This window comes from Notechis scutatus, chromosome 3 (assembly GCF_049901735.1).
Source record: "Notechis scutatus isolate UNSWTSFEM ecotype Mainland chromosome 3, rNotScu1.2, whole genome shotgun sequence".
Lineage (NCBI taxonomy): Eukaryota > Metazoa > Chordata > Lepidosauria > Squamata > Elapidae > Notechis > Notechis scutatus.
The window spans coordinates 58,680,609-58,703,396 of record NC_142011.1 but is presented as its reverse complement, the minus strand read 5'-3'; the positions used below and the strand labels follow the sequence as shown (position 1 = coordinate 58,703,396).

At 39.6% G+C, this 22,788-nt stretch overlaps 1 protein-coding gene across 5 annotated transcripts; it reads left to right on the top strand.

Annotated features, from left to right (window-relative positions):
* The first annotated feature begins 6,607 nt into the window (after positions 1-6,607).
* IPP (intracisternal A particle-promoted polypeptide) lies at positions 6,608-22,479 on the top strand. Of its 5 annotated transcripts, none has more exons than XM_087960190.1 (9): positions 6,608-6,692; positions 8,135-8,488; positions 9,711-10,142; positions 12,529-12,684; positions 12,787-12,954; positions 15,389-15,526; positions 20,267-20,389; positions 21,116-21,336; positions 21,903-22,479. In XM_087960190.1, exons 2-9 carry the CDS (start codon positions 8,197-8,199, stop codon positions 22,125-22,127), a joined length of 1,755 nt encoding a protein of 584 aa, XP_087816316.1. In that variant the 5' UTR covers positions 6,608-6,692; positions 8,135-8,196; the 3' UTR covers positions 22,128-22,479. The 5 variants fall into 5 exon arrangements, with proteins under 5 accessions (XP_087816316.1, XP_026521566.2, XP_026521567.2 ...); XM_026665781.2 differs by having other exon boundaries at positions 6,608-7,032; XM_026665782.2 differs by lacking the exon at positions 6,608-6,692 and adding an exon at positions 6,749-7,231.
* Positions 22,480-22,788: the final 309 nt, after the last annotated feature.

The following is a 22,788-nucleotide window of genomic DNA, read 5'->3' as shown; positions in this document are numbered from 1 at the left end:
CCTTGCAAGCTCCATTTTTGCTGGCAGAGAAACTGCGGGCCAGTCCTTTGCTGTTTCCAGGTCAGTCCCGTGGGCCAGATCTAAGCACCCCGCAGGCTGGATCTGGACCCCGGGCCTTGAGTTTGACACCCCTGCCGTATAACTTTTTTTTTTAATTGGAAACAATATTCCACAATTTAACATTATCTCTCTTTGAGTTGTTATATAAGAACACTTTAGTGAATATGCTGTAATTTATGAGGAAATAGCCTTGAATAAAACATGATTTTTCTGCCTGAAAATTTGGTAAATGGAGAATGGCTCTCAATAGCAGAAGGTATAAAATGCAAAAGTACTTTCTCCTGTGACCGTAACTGTATTTTGAGTTGATTGATTCTTTGATAAATAGCCAGTGGCTTATATTTCCCACTTGTTTTTCTAAGATATGGATATCTTCCCTGGGAATCTACAATGACTAATAAAGGTTATGTTCTGCTCATCGGAGCATATCTTCCTGAAAAGAAGGAAGAAATGCGATAAAATTTCCCCAATGACCCAGACGTAGACTTAAGTTGAAAACAAAATTCATTGTTCTGTGCCGCTATAAAGAGAGTCATAAGATCAGGGAAATTTGTAGAGAAAGTTTGTTGGTGAAAGAAATGTAAAATACCGCAGTGTGTGAATAAAATACTGTAAAGTTAATTAAGAGTAGAAATGTTTACACTTCAAAACAACAGATACATTTATTAAGGAATTTACCTGCTTTGAGAAAATGCTTATATTTCTGAGCTATCTTCATACTAGGAAAAAAGGAAGCAAAATTATTGCTCATCCTATAGGAAACAGCTTGCATCTTTAAAGGATCTCTAGTAATTGACTATTCCCTCTATGATTAATTCTATTTTTGTGTGTGCATTTCAGGGTAAGGCAACGTAAGTTGCTGTATCTTCCTGTAAAATAATTGTTTCTATGTGATGGCCCTTATAAACAGGAAGCTGTATATACAGTACACCTTTACCTCAGTTCAGTGTTGAATCAAGAATAATACTTTCAAGTCAACAATGTAACTGAAAAAGTATTATGTGCTTTAATTAATCCTTTCCCTAAAGACAAGTACTTATGACCACAATTGAGCCCAAAATGTCTGTTGTTAAGTGAGATATTTTTTTGTGAGTTTTGCCTCATTTTATGACCTTTCTTCCCACAGTTGTTAAGTGAATCATTGCTGTTGATAAATTAGTAGCCCAGTTGTTAAGTGAATCTGAATTCCCGATTTACTTGTCTGAAGGTCGCAAAAAGGGAATCACATGACCTTGGAACACAGCAATGGTCGTAAGTATGAACCAGCTGCAGAGTATCTAAATTTTGATCACATGATCATGGGGATGCTATAAAGATTGTAACTGGGAAAAATGGTCATAAGTTAATTTTTTCAGTGTAGTTGTAAGTTTAAACAGTCACTAAATGAACTATTGTAAGTTGAAGACTTATACTGCATCAAACATCTACCTTTGTATATGCTTGATTAGTGGAAACAATAACAATAACAGACTGAGTTTCATGTTTAATGAATAAAGTATATAATAATAATAGAAAACTATTATAAAAGAAAAAATTATAAATGAATAGGAAAGTTATTCTGATACCTAGATTACATTATGTGCTTAGTTACATTTGGCCAAAAAATTGAACAAAAAAACCATAAATCAAATTGCATTACAATTTAGTGCAATGCATATGTAATTGTCTATTAAATAAGATTGCATTCCATTATTCTTTTTGTATGTTTTTGTATTGGTTAACTGCAGAAATCCTCCCTTTTTAATTTGATACCTGAAATCTAATTCATTCTCTACTTTCTACTCTGCTATATTTCCAGAAATATGGTTTTTGAGTTTTTAAGTGCTAAGATTTTTTTAAAAACGTGAAGCCTTTGATGGAGTTATAGAAGATACTAAAGCTTTCTGTTCTAAACTTTTTGCATATCATCCACATTTATTTTTGTATTTTCTTTTAACTTATATTAATAATAAATTGTCACTTTAGTTTCAATAAAGCCTAAACAATTAAGATAACAAATATTATCATGTCAACTGTATTTTTATCATTCAATTTACACAAATCTATTCATTTTGTAAGATCTGTATGTTTTAAAGATACATGCTATAGCTGATTAAGACTATTAACTTCATTTTTACAAGTGTTTCCCCATGAGTGTGTGTATGTGTGTGTATTACACACACACACACACACACACACACACACGTATGTGTAGACTTTTTTAAAATAAAAAACTGTTCCAGACTGTTTGCCATGAAGGCAAAAGTCAGATTTAAATTTTCTGCCCAAATATGTCTACTTTCACTGCTAAAATAGTAACTTAAGTTTCTACTATGATTATAAACAAGAACTTGCAAGGATTGCATGGATCCTAAATAATGATTTTCATATTGAGTCCAGGGTAAATAATCACAACTTTAGGAATAATTAATGTAATTATCTAAATGTCCAATCCAATCACTGGAATGGTGGGAACTTCATGAATCTCTAAATGCCCTCCTAAAAACTATGCTTTTACAGTTCTTCACATATATAGTATGATGGGTTGTCCAAGTAAAAGCAACAAAGATGATTGGAGACTGGAGGCTAAAACATATGATGAATGGTTGTAGGACCTGGGTATGTCTAGTTTAATGAAAAGAAAGACTAGGGGGAGACATGATAGCAGTGTTTCAATAATTAAGGAGCTGCTACAAATGAGAAGAGGTGAACCTATTCTCAAAAGCACCTGAAGGCAAGACAAGAAGCAATAGACAGAAACTAATCAAGGAGAGAAGCAGCCTAGAACTAAGGAGACATTTCCTGCCAATGTGAACAATAAAGCAGTGGAATGGCTTGTCTTCACAAGTTGTGAGTGCTCCATCACTAGAGGTTTTCAAGAAGAAATTGGACAGCCATTTGTTCAGAATGGTATTGGGTCTCCTGCCTTGAGCAGGGGGTTTGACTAGAAGACCTCCAAGGTCCCTTTGAATCCTGTTATTCTGTTACTTTTTTATTTGGGAGTAGTCTCTTCCAAAGAAGAGGCACAATCTTCCAAAAGATTCAACTGTACGTTCGCTGCAGATGGCCTTCCATCAGTGGCAGAACCCATTAGAAGGCACCTCTCTCTGATCTCATTGGGCATATTCCAATTGTTACATTACAATTAAAAATTGAAATATATTTTACTATATAATTCTATCAGTTTCTACTTGGGAATAAGCTACATTGAGATGAGAGTTATTAACTGGGCACATCTTTATAGGATTGTACTGCTAAATCAGTGATAAAGTTTGCATTTACAACAACTTTACAATAAAATTGTTGTTGCAAACCACTTCCACAATTAATTAAACCAGTTGCTATATTAATCACTATGTTTAAAACATGCTGCAATTGTGCCACCTGTAGGAATATACATTTATTGAAATACTTAAAGATTTCCTCCTACTGATTACAGCTCATGAAAACCCCAAATACACAATCTCAGAAAATTAGAATATTACATGCAATCAATAAAACAAGGATTATACATAGAACAATATCGGACTTCTGAAAAGTATAAGCATGCATATGTACTCAGTACTTGATGTGGGCCCCTTTTGCAGCAATTACTGCCTCAATGTGGCATGGCATGGAAGCGATCAGCCTGTGGCACTGCTGAGGTGTTATGGAAGACCAGGATGCTTCAGTAACGGCCTTCAGCTCTTCTGCATTGTTCGGTCTCATGTCTCTCATCTTTCTCTTGGCAATGCCCCATAGATTCTCTATGGGGTTCAGGTCAGGAGAGTTTGCTGGCCAATCAAGCACAGTAATCCAACGGTCATTGAACCAGGTTTTAGTGCTTTTGGCAGTGTGGGCAGGTGCCAAGTCCTGCTGGAAAATGAAGTCAGCAATCCCATAAAGCTGGTCTGCAGAAGGAAGCATGAAGTGCTCCAAAATCTCCTGGTAGACGGCTGCATTGATAATGGACTTAATGAAGCACAGTGAACCAAATACCAGCAGATGACATGGCTCCCCAAATCAACACAGACTGGAAACTTCACACTGGATTTCAAGCATCTTGCAGTGTGTGCCTCTCCATTCTTCTTCCAGACTCTGGGTCCTTGGTTTCCAAATGAGATGCAAAAGTTGCTTTCATCAGAAAAGAGGACTTTGGACCAATGAGCAACAGACCAGTTCTGTTTTTCCTTAGCCCAGGTAAGACGCTTCTGACATTGTTTGTTGTTCAGGACCGGCTTGACAAGAGGAATACGACATTTGAAGCCCATGTCCATGATCCGTCTGTGCTATTGATGCACTGATTCCAGCCTTAGTCCACTCATTGTAAAAGTCCCCAACACTTTTGAATGGCCTTTTCCTGACAATCCTCTCCAGGCTGCGGTCATCCCTGCTGCTTGTGCACCTTTTTCTTCCACACTTTTCCCTTCCACATAACTTTCTATTCATGTGCTTTGATACAGCACTTTGGGAACATCCAACTTCTTTTGCAATTATCTTTTGAGGCTTTCCCTCCTTATGGAGGGTGTCAATGATGGTTTTCTGCACAACTGTCAGGTCAGCAGTCTTTCCCATGATTATGATTCCCACTGAACCAGACTGAGAGACCTTTGCAGGTGTTATGGCTTAATTGGCTGATTAGAATGGAACACTTTGAGCCTAGAATATTGAACCTTTTCACAATATTCTAATTTTCTGAGATTGTGGATTTGGGGTTTTCATGAGCTGTGAGCCATCATCATCTCAATTATGACAAATCATGGCTTGAACTATCCTGCTTTGCATGTAATGAGTCTATCTCATATATTAGTTTCACCTTTTAAGTTGCATTCCTGAAATAAATGAACTTTTGCACGATATTCTAATTTTTTGAGTTTCACCTGTACAATTGAGCCCAGAATTTTGACAGTAGCCATTATAGTGGTTAAGCAAGATGTTCATGTGACCAACTCATTCAACAACTTCCATCCCAGCTTTCCATATTGTGATTGTTAAGTGACCACATGAGGCTCAACACCAATTGGCATGTGGAAACTTGTCAGGGGTTAGGAGGCCTTAGTTGGCTAAGCCCACTGGCACAGGGGCCTTCCCTGTACCACTGCTCCCAAACAGCTGGGCCTTCTCTGTGTACCACCATACCTGGAGGGGCCTACCTTGCAAAATAAATGTTGATGATGGCTAGTCCCAGGGGTGGGATTCAAATTTTTTAACAACCAGTTCTGTGAGCATGGCTTAGTTAGTGAGCATGGCTTGGTGATCATGTTATTGGCTGGGCGTGGCCAACTAAATATCACTCACATCGAGGCACACATCTCCTTGCCTAGCCTCTCATGACTGTGGGGATGCTACAACAGTTGTAAGTGTGAAAAATGGTCATAAGTCACTTTTTTCAGAACCATTGTAACTTTGTGAATGGTCACTCCACACAAGCAAAGTAGCAGCAAGGGAGCGGGAAAAAAACTCCAGAGACGTTCCTGAGACAGGAAGTCTAGTCCTGCCAAGAATGTAATAAGGGTTAATGGAGAGGCAGTTTCTGTAAGCAACTTCAGAATGTTTCCTTCCTGCCTTCCTTACAGGATTAGGCCAGTAATTTCTTCTAACAACCGGTTCTCCGAACTGCTTAGAATGTTAACAACCGATTCTAGAGAATAGGTGCGAACTGGTAGAATCCCACCCCTGGCTACTCCCCTCAATCCTTGAGAGTCAATATTGACCATTTTGGAGAAGCCTGAACCACGCAATGCAAAATTGTATACAATATAGTGTTTCAAAAACAAAGAGAATTAGTATCTGTTTATCAATTTAAACATTAAAATGAAATTTTCCAATGGAAAGGTGAAAAGTTGTTATACATAGTGACTTAGTGATTACATATGCTGTGTCTATTTTCTTAACTTATCCTAAAGAGAAACCCATAAATTGATCTTAAGGCTGATTTGTGTACTGCATACAGGACAGATAGTCCTAAATTCTAGAATTACGACCATAATTGAGCCCAAAATTTATGCTGCTAAGTGAAACACTTGTTAAGTGGGTTTTGGCCCATTTTTCGACTTTTCTTGCCACAGTTAATCATTGCATTAAGTTAGTCACATGGTTGTTAAGTGAATCTGGATTCTCTATTGCCTTTGCTTGTCAGAAGGTAGCAGAAGCTAATCACATGACCTCAGGACACTGCAACCGTCATCAATATGAACCAGTTGCCAAGCATCTGAATTTTGATCATGAGACCATGGGGATGCTACATGTGAAAAATGGTCATAAGTCATTTTTTTCAGTGCCGTTTTAACTTTGAACAGCCACTAATTGAACTGTTGTAACTCGAGGACTACTCATATTAGGTTAGAGTGATTAGCTAGCTCAGTACATTGTAGTGTGTAGACTTCAACTCCCGCCAGCCTCATGGGGAATTTTATAGGCTGGCTGGCTAGAGATTTCTAGGAGTTGAAGTCCACTTTTCTTAAAGTATTTGACAAACGCCGGCTAGCTTATGGCTCAGCGAATCCTCCAAACTAGGGGTTTCCAACCTTGGCAACTTTAAGACTTGTGGACTTCAACTCCCAGAATTCCTCAGCCAGGCTGGCTGGCTGAGGAATTCTGGGAGTTGAAGTCCACAAGTCTTAATGTTGCCAAGGATGGAGACCCCTGTGGATCAAACATCAAACAAAGTTATGGTAATTATGGGGTCGTAAAAAAAAAAAAAAGCTGCGCTTCAACTTCTTAGCAACGCGCCATTAAAGTCAGCGGCCTCTTCCACACACACAGTCGGCTCCCTTCCCTTGCAACCTCCATCTGTCGCGCGGCCTAAACCCTCCCGCGGGGAAAGCCGCCTTCCAGCTGCTCCGTCACTGTACGCAGCAGCAGCAGCAGCAGCAGCAGCAGCAGAGCCTCAGGCGGTGAAAGCCCTCTCGGCTGCCGTGTCGCGTCACGGGTGCTCCCTTCGCCGCCCGGCTCCTCCTTTCCTCCGGTTCGCCTTTTCCGCCCCTCTCTCTGCAGCCGCGTCTTCGGCGCTAGGTGCGAATTTTTGGCGGCTGCCGCTTACATTTTGCAGCTGAGGAATTTTATTTTATTTTATTTTTTTTTTGGGGGGGCTCCAATTTGTTTTGCGCGCCAGTGCTCCGGGAACGGAGGGTCTCGCTGTAGAGCCTCTTTTGATTATTTTTAAAGGCAGGGAAATGAAATGAAATGTAAACAACTCTGGCCCGCCTCAGAAGTGAGTACCGGAACACCAACAACCGTGTGTAGGCTCTCAAAGGTCCGCCGGGGCTGTAAAGCCTCCCCTGGACCTCCGGTGGCCGTGCCTCTGAGGGCGGGGAGGGAGACCTGAACCCCAGCCATAGTTTAAAAAGAATGACTGAAGGGGGAACAAAGGGAGAAACTTTGAAATGATGTACAATGCAAAATGTAATGTGAAACAAAACCTTAAAAATGCTAGGTATGAAAAAAATGTCCAGCCAGATGTTTTGTTTACTATACAGGATTGGCCTGCTGTACTATTTCTCTCTGCTGTACTATTGATTTCTTCAAAAAAAAAACATGCCACACAACTAATGGTTAAACAAAATGGAGACAAATGTATTGGTAATTATCAGATCATGATCTGATGGAGTAACTAAGGAATGAGGGCAGTTTAAGAAGGTAGTCAACTGCAGGGCTGGACAGTAGATAGAAAAAAACTAAATGTAATTTGCTATCGTTTAAACATAACCACTTTTCATGTATTACACCAGCAGTCCCCAATCTTCCTGGTACCTGGTACTAGTTTCATGGAAGAGCATTTTTCCTTGGGGTTGAGTGTGGAGCATGATTTCCCATGCAACCTAGATCCTGTGCATGCGCAGACGAAGCTTTCTCGCTTCTGTTCCTAACAAGGCACAAACTGGTATTGGTCTGTGGTCCAGGGTATGATTCAATGGTTTTTATGTAGTCTCCCTTTTTCATTTATGATATGAAAATGGGAATTGCTCCCAAACTCAAATTTGACCTGAAGATCCTTCAGAGTATTCTTACTTTAATTAAAGAGGGAAGAATTGAATTGTGGTAATTAATCTTACTCATGGTCAACAGTAATTTCATAGTTAGGCCTGTCATTTTCATGTGTTCCTGTTTCTCCTAGGGTAGCACCGGGAGCTGATGAGCATCAGTCATTCAGTTTCTCTGTGACCTTGTCAAGCTATCATGGCTTGTGTGGCTTGCCCCAGCACAAGCGAGTTCCCTTTCTTGGCAGACAGGCATGCTTGTCTTTTATTAGCCCAGATCAACAAGCTGAGATGCGGGCAACACTTCTGTGATGTACAGCTCCAGGTTGGTGAAGGAGCATATAAAGTCCACCGTCTCGTTTTGGCTGCAAGTAGCTCTTATTTTGCTGCTTTGTTTGCTGGAGGGATGAAGGAGTCTTCAAAGGATGTTGTGCAGATCCTGGGTGTGGATGCTAAAATTTTCCAGATCCTCCTGGAGTTTATTTATACAGGTAGAAGAATTTCTAATTTTTTCCTTAACATGCTTTGGTTAATGTCTTAGTTACCTAGTAACCTGCAAATTGAATGTTTTGATTCAGTTAGTACTTGCTGAGATAAACACTATTTTGCAAATATCCATCTTTTGTCTCAGATTAATTTAAAAAACAGGATGAGTTACAGGTACATAGGATGACATGGACAAATGTCTGTGTTTTATTCACATAATTTGTGTGGAGCTACTGTCTTTACATGGACACAACATCTGGAAATAGATTCCATTAAATTCAATGGCATTTTGTCAAAATATGTTTAAGCATAAATTACAAGTCTGTTTTGCTCTGTTCCTTAACATAATGGTAAAGAACCTATGACAGTTATTGGATACAGAATTTCTTTCCTATACAGCACACTTATTTTCATAAATAGCTAAATGAAGTTTATCTGGACTGGTTTCCACATTTAATTTCAAGGGAGAGACTGCCATATAAAGCCAGTTGTTTGTACATTAAATCAGTATTTCAAGGATAAAGCTTTCTCTCTGAAATAGTTCTCAGAAACGTGAGGAAAAGCATTAAGTTTTTCAAATTCCTATATATAGTATGAAGAGATGTTGAAACAGATTTAATCAACAGCTTTTGTGGTAGAAATCTTCACTCTGTGGCATTGCATTAATAAATGTACTTTTCACATGTAAAGGAGTACCTTTGTTCACTGTCTTCATTATTTTAATTGCTATGGAATCTTATCTATTAGCAGTGTACATCAATATCTTTCAAAAGATGGTCACAATTATGGTTGCTTGCAGACAAGCTATACAGATGGTTCTTGTTACAACCATAATTGGGATTGGAACTTCCATTACTAAGCAGCGCGGTCATTAAATGAGACAGTCCCAATTTTAAAATATTTTTTTGCTGAGGTCATTAAGCCAATCTGGCTTTCTTTATTGCCTTTGCTTGTTGGAAGTCCCCAGGTAAGGTCATAATCATGTGACCTTGGGACATAGCAACCATCAAATACTTGTTAGTTGCCAAGTATCCAAATTTTAATCACATGATCGTGGGGATGCTGTGATAATCATAAATTCAAGGGTTTGTTGTAAGTCACCACCGTCATAATTTTGAACATTAGTTTCATAATTTGAAACTAAGGGTCATAAATTGAGGATTACTTGTATACTTAACAGTGTTGGTAAGATTTCATGCCAGCTAAAAATCTTTCTTCCCTTTTCAGGTATTGTCAGCATTAATGAGAATAATGTCCAGGAGTTGATTGTGGCAGCAGACATGTTTCAGCTGTCAGAGGTGGTGGACCTTTGTTGTGAATTTCTAAAGGGACAGATTGATCCTATGAACTGCATTGGACTCTTCCAGTTTGCTGAGCAAATTGCCTGTCATGACCTGCTAGAATTCTCAGAGAATTACATCCATGTCCACTTCCTGGAGGTTCACAATGGAGATGAATTCTTGGCATTGACAAAAGACCAGCTGATTAAGATATTGCGAAGTGAAGACCTAAGCATAGAAGATGAGTACCAGGTTTTTATGGCTGCCATGCAATGGATTTTGAAAGACTCAGGGAAAAGAAAGAAACACGTTGTGGAAATATTGGATGCAGTGAGATTTCCTTTATTACCTCCACAAAGACTTTTGAAGTACATAGAAGGTAACTTCTTGAGATCCAGTTTGGTGTAGAGGTTAAGGTTCTGGATTAGAAATCAGAAGTTCTAGTCCTCCCTTAGGCACAAAAGCTAGCTGGGTGACTCTGGGCCAGTCGTTCACTCTCAGCCCAACCCATCTCGCAGGTTGTTGCTATGGGGAAAATACGCTAACTTGAGATGCATAAAATCAAGGCAGGGCATACAGAATATAAATCTAATAATAAATTGTAGAATAATTATAGGATATTCAGTTACCCAATATAAGAATTAAAAACTGGTTTTATGAAAACTTATTAACTACACAAGTTCCCCTATGTTATGTAATAGTACCCTGCCCTATAACATGAAATTTCTGTAATATTAGAACTGTTACTGTATTTATTACATTTTGTATGCTGTCCTTCGATAAGTTTTCTTGGTGGCTTATTATACAACAGTATTACTACAAATTAATAAAAAAACAATAAACATATCTATTAAAATAGAATTTGTGTATAATACAAATTGAATACCATAAATAACTCATGACATGATGCAAAACACAGCGGCACTTGCTTTTTACAATCAGGAAAATACCTGATTTTTTTTTTATTTGAAGGAAAACAAGGCATGGTAAATCAAGGTGAAGTAGGGCAGAAGAGGATGGATTGGTCATCAGTGTTTATTTCTTCTTATGTGAGAATTGATAGGTAAGGAAATTTGGCATGAACTAAAAAGTGAAGATCCAGATTCTGGTTAAGTTTATAGCTTCTATTTTGTAATCTGGCCTAGTTTTGTGAGAGCTGACTGCTGTCCTGTTGAAGATGTTGTGAGACAACAGTATTTGATATGAAATCATGAATTTCAACAGGCATCCAAATTTAACAGACTAAACTAGACTGAATAGCTAGATTTCTCCATGCTGGTTTCCCCTGCTTTATAGCCCCATTGTGGATTACCCATCTCTCTCTTTTTAGGGTGACAGAGGATCAGAAAGGGACATCTCATGTTCTTTCCTGCTAATGGAAGAATGCAGATGCAGATTAATGCTTTGCTTTGCTTTGTTTAAATCTTGTCTAGTCATATATGGAACAGTGTCCTCGGAATTAATCAGGTTTTCAAAGGGGACCATCTGCAATATAAGGACCAAAAGATATTAAGAAATTAACATTTAACCAGTGACTAAAAAAACTACAGCAAAACACATTTTACTATACAGATAATCCTCAACTTACGACCACAATTGAGCCCAAAATTTATGTTAGCTAAGTGAGACATTTGTTAAGTGAGTTTTGCCCCATTTTACAAGCTTGCTTGCCACAGTTGTTAAGTGAATCACTGCAGCTGCTACGTAAGTGAATCTGACTTCTCCATTGTCTTTCCTTGCTGTTACAAAAGGTGATCACATGACCACTGGACACTGCAACCGTCATAAGTATGAGTTGCCAAGCATCTGAATTTTGATCACATAACCATGGGAATGCTGCAATGGTTGTAAGTGCGAAAAATGGTCATGTCACTTTTTTTTCAGTCCTGTTGTAACTTTGAACAGTCATTAAGTGAACTGTTGTTAATTCGAGGACTACCTGTGGTTGATATTGTCAGCCCTGTGAGATAGTTCAGAGAAGAAGCACAGCTACAAGTACTAGCTCTTTATTTTATTGTAAGGTTACATTAACAAACCTTGCAAGTTTATAAGTTTCTTTCCAGCCCTCACCTGTAGCTCTTCCCTTTGTCTCTCAAGGTCATTTCCATATAACATTATAGACAGCTTTTTTGGCCATTTGCAGTGTCCTTAAATCACGTGACCGTATTCTACGACAGTTTTCCTGAAAACTGGTCCTTCCATAACCAACTACAGGTAGTCCTCGACTTACGACCACAATTGAACCCAAAATTTATGTTGCTAAGCAAAAAATTTGTTAGGTGAGTTTTGCCCCATTTTACAACCTTTCTTGACACTTTTTAAAGTGACTTACTGCAGACATGAAGTGAGCCTGGCTTCCCCATTGATTTTGCTGGTCCCGGAACACTGCAACCGTCATAAATATGAACCAGTTGTCAAACATCCAAATGTAAATCACATGGCCCTGGGGATGCTGCAACGGTCGTAAGTGTGAAAAATGGTCTTAGACCACTTTTTTTCAGTGCCGTTGTAACATTGGGCAGTCACTAAATGAGCTGTTGTAAGTTGAGGACCACCTGTATGGGTTTGCTTAACAATTGCAGCATTTGTACTTGTGGCTGCAATGTTTGCAGTGGTGCAAAAAAAAAAAAAGAAGTAAAATTGGGTCAGTCACATGACCAATCCTTTTATAACCATTATGACTTACAGCCATAATTGGCAGGTTTCATTACAGTCATAACTCAAGGATTACCTGCATTTTACTTATTATTTTCTTTCTTTCTCAGGGATTTCAGATTTCAGCCTTCGAGTAGCCCTGCACACTCTGTTAAAAGAATATTGTGAAATTGGTCAGTTTCCCAAAGAAAATAAGACGAGCAGTTTTCTCCAGGCAACTAAGACACGTCCACGAAGAAAAGCTAGGAAGTACATTTATGCAATAGGTGGGGATTCTTCTTAGCTTTTAAATATTTGGAAACCCCTAACTAGTCAAGAAATGCCTACGAAACAGCTGATTGTTTATCCTGTTCCCATGTCTTCTGTAGGTGGTTATACTCGGTTGCAGGGAGGTCGTTGGAGTGATAGCAGAGCTCTCAGCTGCGTGGAGCGCTTTGACACTTTCAGTCAGTATTGGACTACTGTGTCTTCCTTACACCAGGCTCGCAGTGGCCTGGGTGTTACAGTAGTTGGAGGAATGGTCTACGCTATTGGAGGTAATTAAAGAATATTGAGAAAACTATTGTTTCTATTGCTCCTTTGATAGCTGTTCGCCCTGTAAGTCTAGACAAGAAGCCCTAGTTCCATCTGCATTGTAATAGTGCATTAAAAGAATCTTACAAGTCTGAACCTATTACTCTCCTCCTTTCCTTTTACCCTTTAGAAAACTAGGGAGAGTTTCTTCTGAAACGTACCCCAAGTCATCTCACCTTCTGTGAGGTGAGACATCTTATACATGCCGGTTGTGCAGCTCTCCCTCCTATCTCCCAAGTTCATTCCCACATACCATGACAATAATTTTTGCTTATTACCTTTATTGTCAGAGTACAACCTGTGTACAATGAGATTGGTTGAGCCACCCTTCATGCACCCCCCTCCCCCAACACAACTCACAGTGAGGACAGAAGTCCCTAACCCAGTCCCAATCTTATTACACTATGTGACCTTGTTGCACAACATGCTGGCCCCGTGAGTCTGTCATACTATGAAGTTATTTTCCGTTCAGAAGTCTGACAGCCCCATGGGTAGAAACTGTTCTTCAGTCTTTTGGTGTGGCTGGCTATGCTTCTTTATCTCTTACCCGACGGTCGGAGAGTGAAGAAATGCTGACTGGGGTGTGAGTCGTCCCTGAAAATTTTCCTCACTCTTCTAAGGCAGCGAGCCCTAGTCCTCTAGTGCAGTGGTTGCCAACTGGTGGGCCATGAGAAAATTTTGGTGGGCCGCAGAGAAATCTCACCCCCAGAGCACCCCCCCCCCCAAAGCAATTAATCCAGGCTGCGCAGAAACGCAAGGCTGTGCCACCCACATGGCCGTGGGAACCCTCCCCGCCCACTTACTCCTTACCCGGCAAACTTGCCTGCTAAATTGCTATTTTTCCTTTTTCCGGCCATCATCTGTTCTGCTGTGCCGGGAGATTTAGATTAGCTAGGAAGCAGGAAATGGTTGGATTTCTTGCTTTCTAGCTAGTCTTTAGATCTTCGGCTCTGCTTTTAAGCACAACCGAACCTCCCTTAGGACTGAAGGTTCTGTTATTCAATGCAGACTCACAGCAAGCAAATTTGCCTGATTTTGGGTAAAAGTTGCTCTTTTTTTATAAAAAATTCAATATTTATATAAATATAATATTTACATACAAGCCATGCCCAGCCAGTCACATGACCATCAAGCCACACCCATAAATTAGGCCATGCCCACAGAACTGGTTAGTGGTCCCTGGGATTTAAAATTATGAGTTTGGTGGTCCCTGAGGTCCAAACAGTTGGCGACCCCTGATCTAGTGGTATCAGGGAACAGCCCACAATGTTTTGTGCTGTGCTCACCACCCTCTATGATGTCTTTCTATCTGCGGCTGTCATGCCAGCATACCACACCATAATGCAGTATGTGAGTATGCTTTCTATTATGGACTGGTAAAAAGAGGTCATCAGTCGTTGTTCCACTTTATTCTTTTGCAAGACTCTAAGGAAATGGAGTCTCTGTTGGGCCTTTCTGGCCACCTCAGTTGTGTTGATTTTCCAGGTAAGATCTTCGCTGAGGTAGACTCCCAGGAATTTAAAGGAGGAAACTCTCTCCACACAACCCCCTTTGATGTAAAGTGGGGCAGGTTCCTCTCTCTTCTTCCAGAAGTCTAACACCATCTAATTTAATCATTTAAAGGCAAGAATATATCTTTAAAATTGACATACTGTACATCATTCCAGGAGTTATACAATGACATCCAGAGTTTACCACATACACAATAAATCATACAATAGGTGGTGGGTGACCTTTTAATTGGCAGATACTATGCTTACCATTTTTAGGACATTTTATTGATGTGATTATGTAAAATAGACAAATTTGCCTTATGCATATGGACTGTTGCTCTAACAATTTCCTATTATAGAAGTTCTTTGAATTCTACACAACCCTGGTTTTCTTCCTGCCATGATTGCTTCTGTGTATTTTTCTTCCTTCCAAATGTAACCTGTTTTTTCCAGTTCTTTTAAATGTTATTTAGATACAATTATTATCAGTATAATATTAATAATTATTAATTATGTTATTATAATAAAATTCCTACTGTGATTGCTTATATGTACTTTTTCTTCCTTCCAGAAACATTTGCTTTTTCCAGTTCTTTTAAACATTATTCAGAGATAAAAATTACTACTAATATAATATCTATTTATTCAGGAAAAGTGTATTTAGGAAATAACATTCTCCCCGGGATGATCAGAGCCACAATTCCTTATCGTCTTTAATAAAGATTTATGCCACTCAGTTTAGAGATTGTACAATGTGCTGTGGTCAACTAGAAACTTGAACTTGTAATCTGCATTAATAGTGATTCAGATTGATGAATTGAGCCAATACTCTGCCACAGTACAATAATTATGTTCATAAGCGATTGTAACATTTCTTTCTTTATGTTCTTATCTCTTTCCCAAGGTGAAAAAGACTCTATGATTTTTGACTGTACTGAACGCTATGATCCTATTACAAAGCAATGGGCAGCTGTAGCTTCGATGAACCGTCCTCGCTGTGGCCTTGGAGTATGCACCTCTTACGGAACTATCTATGCTTTGGGCAAGTCTTTTTTTTTTTTTTAAACAAGTTTTATTAATTTCAAAAACAAACAAATCATCATCAACCATTACATATTTGAACCTTTTTCCATTATAAATTTTACAAGTCAGATAAAACCTTATCTTATACAATACAATTCTATTTTAAACCATTTCTAAATGAACATAAAAACATCTCTTGTCCTCTATTTCTTTCTGACTTGATTATCGTCATTCTCTTTCTGTGTTTCTAAAAGGTTTCACCAATACTTCTCAAAAACATAAACAGACACAAACAAACATATAAAAATCTTTTAGTAAAGTAACTTGGCCCCGGTACCTCTCTTTATATGGGCTTTAATTATATTCATGCTCATCTTAGAAATCATTACCTATTTTGTTTACCATTCTGTATCTTCTATGTATACTTCTCCACACATTTCACTCTTCATAATTCTATCTTATTCAATCCATCTTAATTTAAATCATTATATTTGTATCTTTTGCCCATCCTTTATTATCCCTCTATCTCATTCCTTATAATGAAAAAAAAAAATTTCTCCTGAAATCTCTAATCAGAGTATGATGCCTTTCTATCCTCTCCCTAAATATTAGATTAACATTTAAAATGACACCTAATATCCAATCTGATTCTGCTTGGTACATTCTATCTATTAATTTTTACTTTTAATAACAATAAAAACAGAGTAATAAATCGGAAATGTTTAAATACATAGTATCCTCCTAAATATGTAGTTAAATAATAAATCTAAATAATAAATCTTATAGCATTCTCATTGCCTTTCCCTTCAATATTTTATTACATTTTAAAAATCAATCATTATTAAACATTTCAACATTTTAATTTCTTATTAACTCTTAAGCCATTCTAATTTTCTATTTCTAATACAAATATTACAATACCGTCTTATGTACCTTGCAAAATCTTTTTTAATAAAATTTATACTTTACCCTTTATCCCTGAAAAAGATTCCTCTTTTCCCATCCAATTTTAAAACTTTGTGGCTTTTCTCCGCCTTTCCCCTTTCTTTCTTCCCCCACCAGATCTTCCTACCCCCCTTCTTCTAACCTCTGTCTTGCTGGCATCCCTTCTCTGTTGTATTCCTTTTTCTCTTGTTTACTATCATTGTATTTATTTTGCATCATATTTTTCTCTTTCTTAAATGTTTTTTAGATCTTAAGTCCTTCATTTTCCTCGCTTTCTTCCTTCCTTCTTCCTTAGATAAATTTTGGGATTCATTAAAGATGGTGTCTTCTTCTTGCTGTTGTTCCATCTGTCGCATTGTCTGTTCATAGTTAACCAGCGCCATTTCTAAAAATAGAAAAGCTTTTTCCATACCATCTTTACAGGCTGCTTTTGTTTGCTCATATTCATCCCTCAGTTCCTCAAGGAGAAAGCCATTATAAATCTTTTCTTGTCTTTTTCCCTCTTTCTTCTTACTCCAACCAAAATATTCCAAAAGAAAAGTAAGACAATCCCAAAGTCCACAATCCTCAATCAATCCAAGCCAAGCCAAAATTTCCACTTTCTCTTCCAGGGGTAGTATCAGACAAAGGAAAAAGAAAATCCAAATCTGTGTTTTAAAGCCTTATTAAAATTTTATTTCTGTCTCCAAATCCTTAAGGCATCTCCTCCAACAAAATCCAACCAGATAAATATATTTTTGTCCTCTCCCTTCCGACTTATAATTCCGTCGGGAGGAGAGTAAACTTTCCTTTCAGCACCTCAGAATTGCCGCTTACTTTCTCTTGTGGAAAGAATCATCCAAAAAGCCATCACTTCCAGGAATTAAATTAAATATATCTCAGAGTCCTGGATCGACCAAGAAGACTTTCACTTTTAAAACTTTCTCCTCTTCCTCCTGCGCATACTTGCCCAGCTGCCGGCTTCTTTGTGGCGGCCATTACGAACCGCCGCTACACCGTCTTGGTAAAAGGAGGTTCTGCCGGCCAGGGAGGGGTCTGCAACACCCCCAAGCCCTTTTCCGGATCCCCTACCTTCAGCTGCCCCTGCAGTGCAGCCTTGCTCCGCACCCTTTCGGATCGGAGCCCCAAAAGCGGCTAGCGCGGCAGGGATCGCGCAGCTTCGCAATCCCTACCGCTTCGCAAGCCGACAAACCGAAACCGCTTTGGGCAAGTCTTTTGACTACTGTATCTATAACTGTTTAAGTTATGAACAATAACCCCAAATATTGTATTTGGGTCATTTACTACTACATAGCATGGCAGCTTTTGAGTACGCAATGATAAAGTTGTCTTCAAATCATGTGAGACATCTGGTGACACCTTAATAAATATCGTTTCTGGTAGCCAAACACAAATGTTTTCCTCAGAGATTCCAAAGGTAGAGTGCTGCTAAAACAGCTTCACCAGCTTTCAATCATCCATACCATGCATTCCAGGAATTAAATTAAATATATCTCAGAGTCCTGGATCGACCAAGAAGACTTTCACTTTTAAAACTTTCTCCTATACTTGCCCAGCTGCCGGCTTCTTTGTGGCGGCCATTAAACCGCCGCTACACCGTCTGGTAAAAGGAGGTTCTGCTGGCCAGGGCAACACCCCCAAGCCCTTTATCCCCTATTTTGCTGCCCCCTGCAGTAACCCTTTCGGATCGGAGCCCCAAAAAGCGGCTAGCGCGGCAGGGATCGCGCAGCTTCGGGCGAATCCCTACCGCTCGCAAAGCCGACAAACCGGAAACCGCTTTGGGCAAGTCTTTTGACTACTGTATCTATAACTGTTTAAGTTATGAACAATAACCCCAAATATTGTATTTGGGTCATTTACTACTACATAGCTTGGCAGCTTTTGAGTACGCAATGATAAAGTTGTCTTCAAATCATGTGAGACATCTGGTGACACCTTAACAAATATCGTTTCTGGTAGCCAAACACAAATGTTTTCCTCAGAGATTCCAAAGGTAGAGTGCTGCTAAAACAGCTTCACCAGCTTGCATACTGCATTGTATCTTTTGTAAGATAATATACAGGATATTTAAACGTAATTATTGCTGTATGGTACATAATTTATTATATTTTGTTTTAAAGCCAAAGCCATATACCGTATATACTCGAGTATAAGCCGAGTTTTTCAGCCCATTTTTGTGCTGAAAAACCCCCTCGGCTTATACTCGAGTCAGATTCCCTCTGAAAAAAAATGGTGTGGAGCTCCGGAGCTGGGCAGGCACTTCCCTGCTTCCGTGTTTCCTTTGCAACTTTTTAAGCATGGGGGTAATCGGAAGCAGAAAAGTTCTTGCATGAGGATATATTTTTCTTTTTTTAACTGTTTTTAGGGGGAAAGACCCACCGTCATGTGAGAATGCTCAGACACGAAATCTATCCGCCCGAAAATAAGTGTGTGTGGGGGGAATTTTAACAGAGGGAAGATGTAGGGAGAAGGCAAAAGCGACGGAAGATCCTTCAGGGAAACTGAGGGGGAGACTCACCCTTGGTCCAGATGAGCCCCTTCCCCACCCCTAAGGAAGCAGAGGCAGCCAGCAAGGGCAGGCAAGCCCCACTTCACGGACTCCGTCCGTCCTCGCTCCCACCCAAAGCCACGAAGTCCCCCAATCGCGCAGCCCAGAATCGCCCTCCCCTCAGGGGCAGCAACGACGCCCGGTTTTTCCCGAGACAAGAAGCTCCGCCGTGCAATGAAAGCGCCCTGGCTCTAGGCTCGGGGCTCAGAAAACAACGTGAGCCGAGGTGGCTTCGCTCCGCTCGGCTTCTCCAACATCCGGCGCCGCCCTGTTCTATGTGCCGGGCCCGGCAAGTCCGAGCAGCCAGCGCGTGGAGCAGGGCGGCGCCGGAGATCGTTGGCTGCCTCTTTCGCAGCACGGAGGCCTCCCGGCTGGCCAGCTGCTCTCCTCCTTCTCTGCCTGTTTGTTCTGTGTGGCCGGGAGGAGGAGACTGGCCGGCTGGTTGGGGGAGGCTTTCTGCGCCGAGGAGGCGGCTGCTGGTCTCCGGCTTTGCTCCGCTTCTCCGGGGGTCTGGCGCCGCCATGTTCTTTACTTGGGCAGCCGGGCGCCGCAGCGGCGCCCACGGCGGCAACAGGCAGTTCCGCCCGGGCTCCGCTCAGGTGTCCGGCTGGGGCTGTCGGGAGTTGCTGCCGCCGGTGCGGCTGCGGTCCTGCATTGCCTTGGGAAGGGTGGGGCAAAACCAGGAGCCGCTGAGCCTGAGCCTCCGGTGCCGCTGCTGCCGTTGCAAAGCACTGCCGCGGCTCTTCCTTTTTGCCTTTCCCTTCCCGAGGCGACGCGGGACTGGGGCCGTGCCGGCGGTAGCGACTCCTGACTCAGGGGGCCTCCGAGGGGAGGAGAAGAGAGTGACTCCTGCCTCCCGCTGTCATCATCATCTTCTTCTTTTGGGTTAGTGAATCAATTAAACCTTTCATGATAGTGAGATCGTTTCCCAAATTAATTATTTTTATTTTTGAAATTTACCAGTAGCTGCTGCATTTCCCACCCTCGGCTTATACTCGAGTCAATAAGTTTTCCCAGTTTTTTTGTGGTAAAATTAGGTGCCTCGGCTTATATTCGGGTCGACTTATACTCGAGTATATACGGTAATATTAGAACCTATGCCACTAAAATAGCATACATTTCTAAAAATGTTATGAGGAATGTTTGGGTATTAGAGCTATAATCTACATTACTTTTATATCGATCATATAACTGATTGTTTCAAGTGACGTGACAATCTGTTTACTATGTGATATTCTTTACCTGTATACTTGCCTTGATTTTCAGGAGGTTGGGTTGGAGCAGAGATTGGTACCTCTATTGAACGTTTCGATCCTGAAGAGAATACTTGGGAAATTGTGGGCAGCATGGCTGTGCCACGTTATAATTTTGGCTGTTGTGAAATACGAGGTGAGGGATTTTGAATGTTGGGACCATTTTACTTAGTGTTAATTATATAATAGGCAGCAATCAGTCTGCAATCATTATGGATAATAACTATATTCAACATAGCAGTCCTAATAGCTGCAAGTGCTTTTACTGTGATAAGCATTAAAATTTCCAGTTTAAATATCTTAAATATTGTAGGAGGAGAGCTATATGAGTCTATAGTAGCTAAAAATCAAGCAGAATCCAGTAACACCTTTACAGATTAATAGGTTTTATTTAAAAAATCACCAGCTGTAGCTCATGAAACCTTATGCCTTTTAGTAAAATGGATTAGTCTGAAAATGTGCTATTTGACTGCTCCTAATATATTAAACTTAAGCTGAAATTCTATATATATTTGTTGGGAATAGCAAATGACTCAGTTGGCCTGAATTCTCAATAAACATGCGTATAAGGTTGCTTAGTTAATACGTGTCCAGAAAATTTTATATCCTCATAAGATTCTCTGTCCTGTTTTGAAAAATAAAATTCAAATACACTATTTAAAATATAAAATGGTTTAAAACAGCCCTTATTTTGCAGAAATGAATTAATTACAGCCTGTAATTTATTCAAGAGCAATCCCAATAATGAAAGCTATTGCTTTCCTTCTATAGATGCGATTGCAGTCAACTTTGCATGATGGCTTCTTGGTCAACAACTGTATTCAAATGGCAGTGCTCTAATAGGAAATTGTTATATTCATAGGTTTAATTTACGTTGTGGGAGGCATTGGCTATGAAGAAATAGAACTGTGTTCTGTGGAAGTTTACGACCCCCTATCTAAGCGCTGGTCTACCCTTCCTGAAATGGGCACCAGAAGGGCATATCTAGGAGTGGCTACTTTGAATGACTGCATCTATGCTGTTGGAGGATGGAATGAAACTCAAGGTGCTCTTTCAACTGTTGAGAAATACTCATTTGAAGAGGTAGGATTTAGTTTTCATATCAAACTAACTATTTGTGCTGCCTTTTAGAATTGTTCCCTTTTTTTAAAATGCACTATCAGTATTGTATCTGTTTGTTCTTCAGAATGCCACAAGCCGTTTGTGCTTCTAACTCTGTGTTATATTGCTGAAGGAATGTCTTTCTGTGACAAATATAAAACTAAACTGAGCAAAGTTCAAAGATAACGTGGTGATCAAAGTCAGTTTGCCAGGCCAGGAGGAACTTCCAACCAGACAGAGCAGATTTTCAAGGCACATAGGCAAAATCTGAGAAATTTCCCTTCTTCTGCCTAAAGAATAAAAAAGAATTTTGCTCTTGAATCCATTTCATTACACAAATGCTAATATTTTCTGTTCTGCTCTGCATTTTTTCTGGGTTTGTGAGTTTGAATAAATACTATCTTTGTCTTTGATTGCTAATATATAGCAGTACTTTACCCTGCCAGTGCATGAAAGACTATTATAATTGTTCTTATGTCTGTAGATTTGCTCCAGAAGAAAAATATAGTATACTACAAAGATAATTATTTTTGTTGTTTTATTATCAGGAAAAATGGACGGAAGTTGCTTCAATGAAAGTCCCAAGAGCTGGAGTATGTGTCGTAGCTGTGAATGGCTTCCTTTATGCCACAGGAGGCAGGACTGCCAACTATGAGGCAGCTGCTCCTGTAACTTCAGATACTGTGGAAGTGTATAATCCACATATGGATACTTGGACTGAAACTGCTAACATGATCACCAGCCGCTGTGAAGGAGGTGTGGCAGTCCTTTGAAGAATGCCATGCTTTAAAAAAAAACAGCAAAAATTGAAGTGTGAATTTAAATGCTGTAGAGAAATGGAAGATTTTAGCTCTTAAGAAAGTGTGTGCAGTTAGAAGAGCAATTGATTTTTAAAGCATATCCAGAAGTTTACAACAGTTGTTACTGAAACCATTTAAATCTTTATGCTTGTCTGTGGAACAGTTTGTAAACAATTCTGACAATAAGAAACTTACAGATTTTTAACATTTGCCGTTGACATTTGGAAAGTTTCTGTGGTAATGTTAGAAGCCTTGTTTGAAGCAGAGAAAGTTAAAATTGACAAATCCATTTCAATATTTAATAGATATTATAATTTTTTGAAAATCCGTTATTTCTTTTAGACTTGTTAAAGGCCTGTCATTTTGGGGCAATATGGGATTGGCTAATTTGACTCAGTGATCTAATTCACTTGTTAAATTAATTCTTCCCATAAGATTTCGCAGCTTACAGTAACATTTATTTGCATTTCTTAAGTTGCCGAACCAAGATTTATTTGTACATCAGATGACAGAAAGAGAGAAGGAAGGAAGGAAGGAAGGAAGGAAGGAAGGAAGGAAGGAAGGAAGGAAAAAAGAAGTGGCCATCCCAGCCAAGAATAGTGAAACCTCTCACTCGGGGAACTCATTTTCTGGT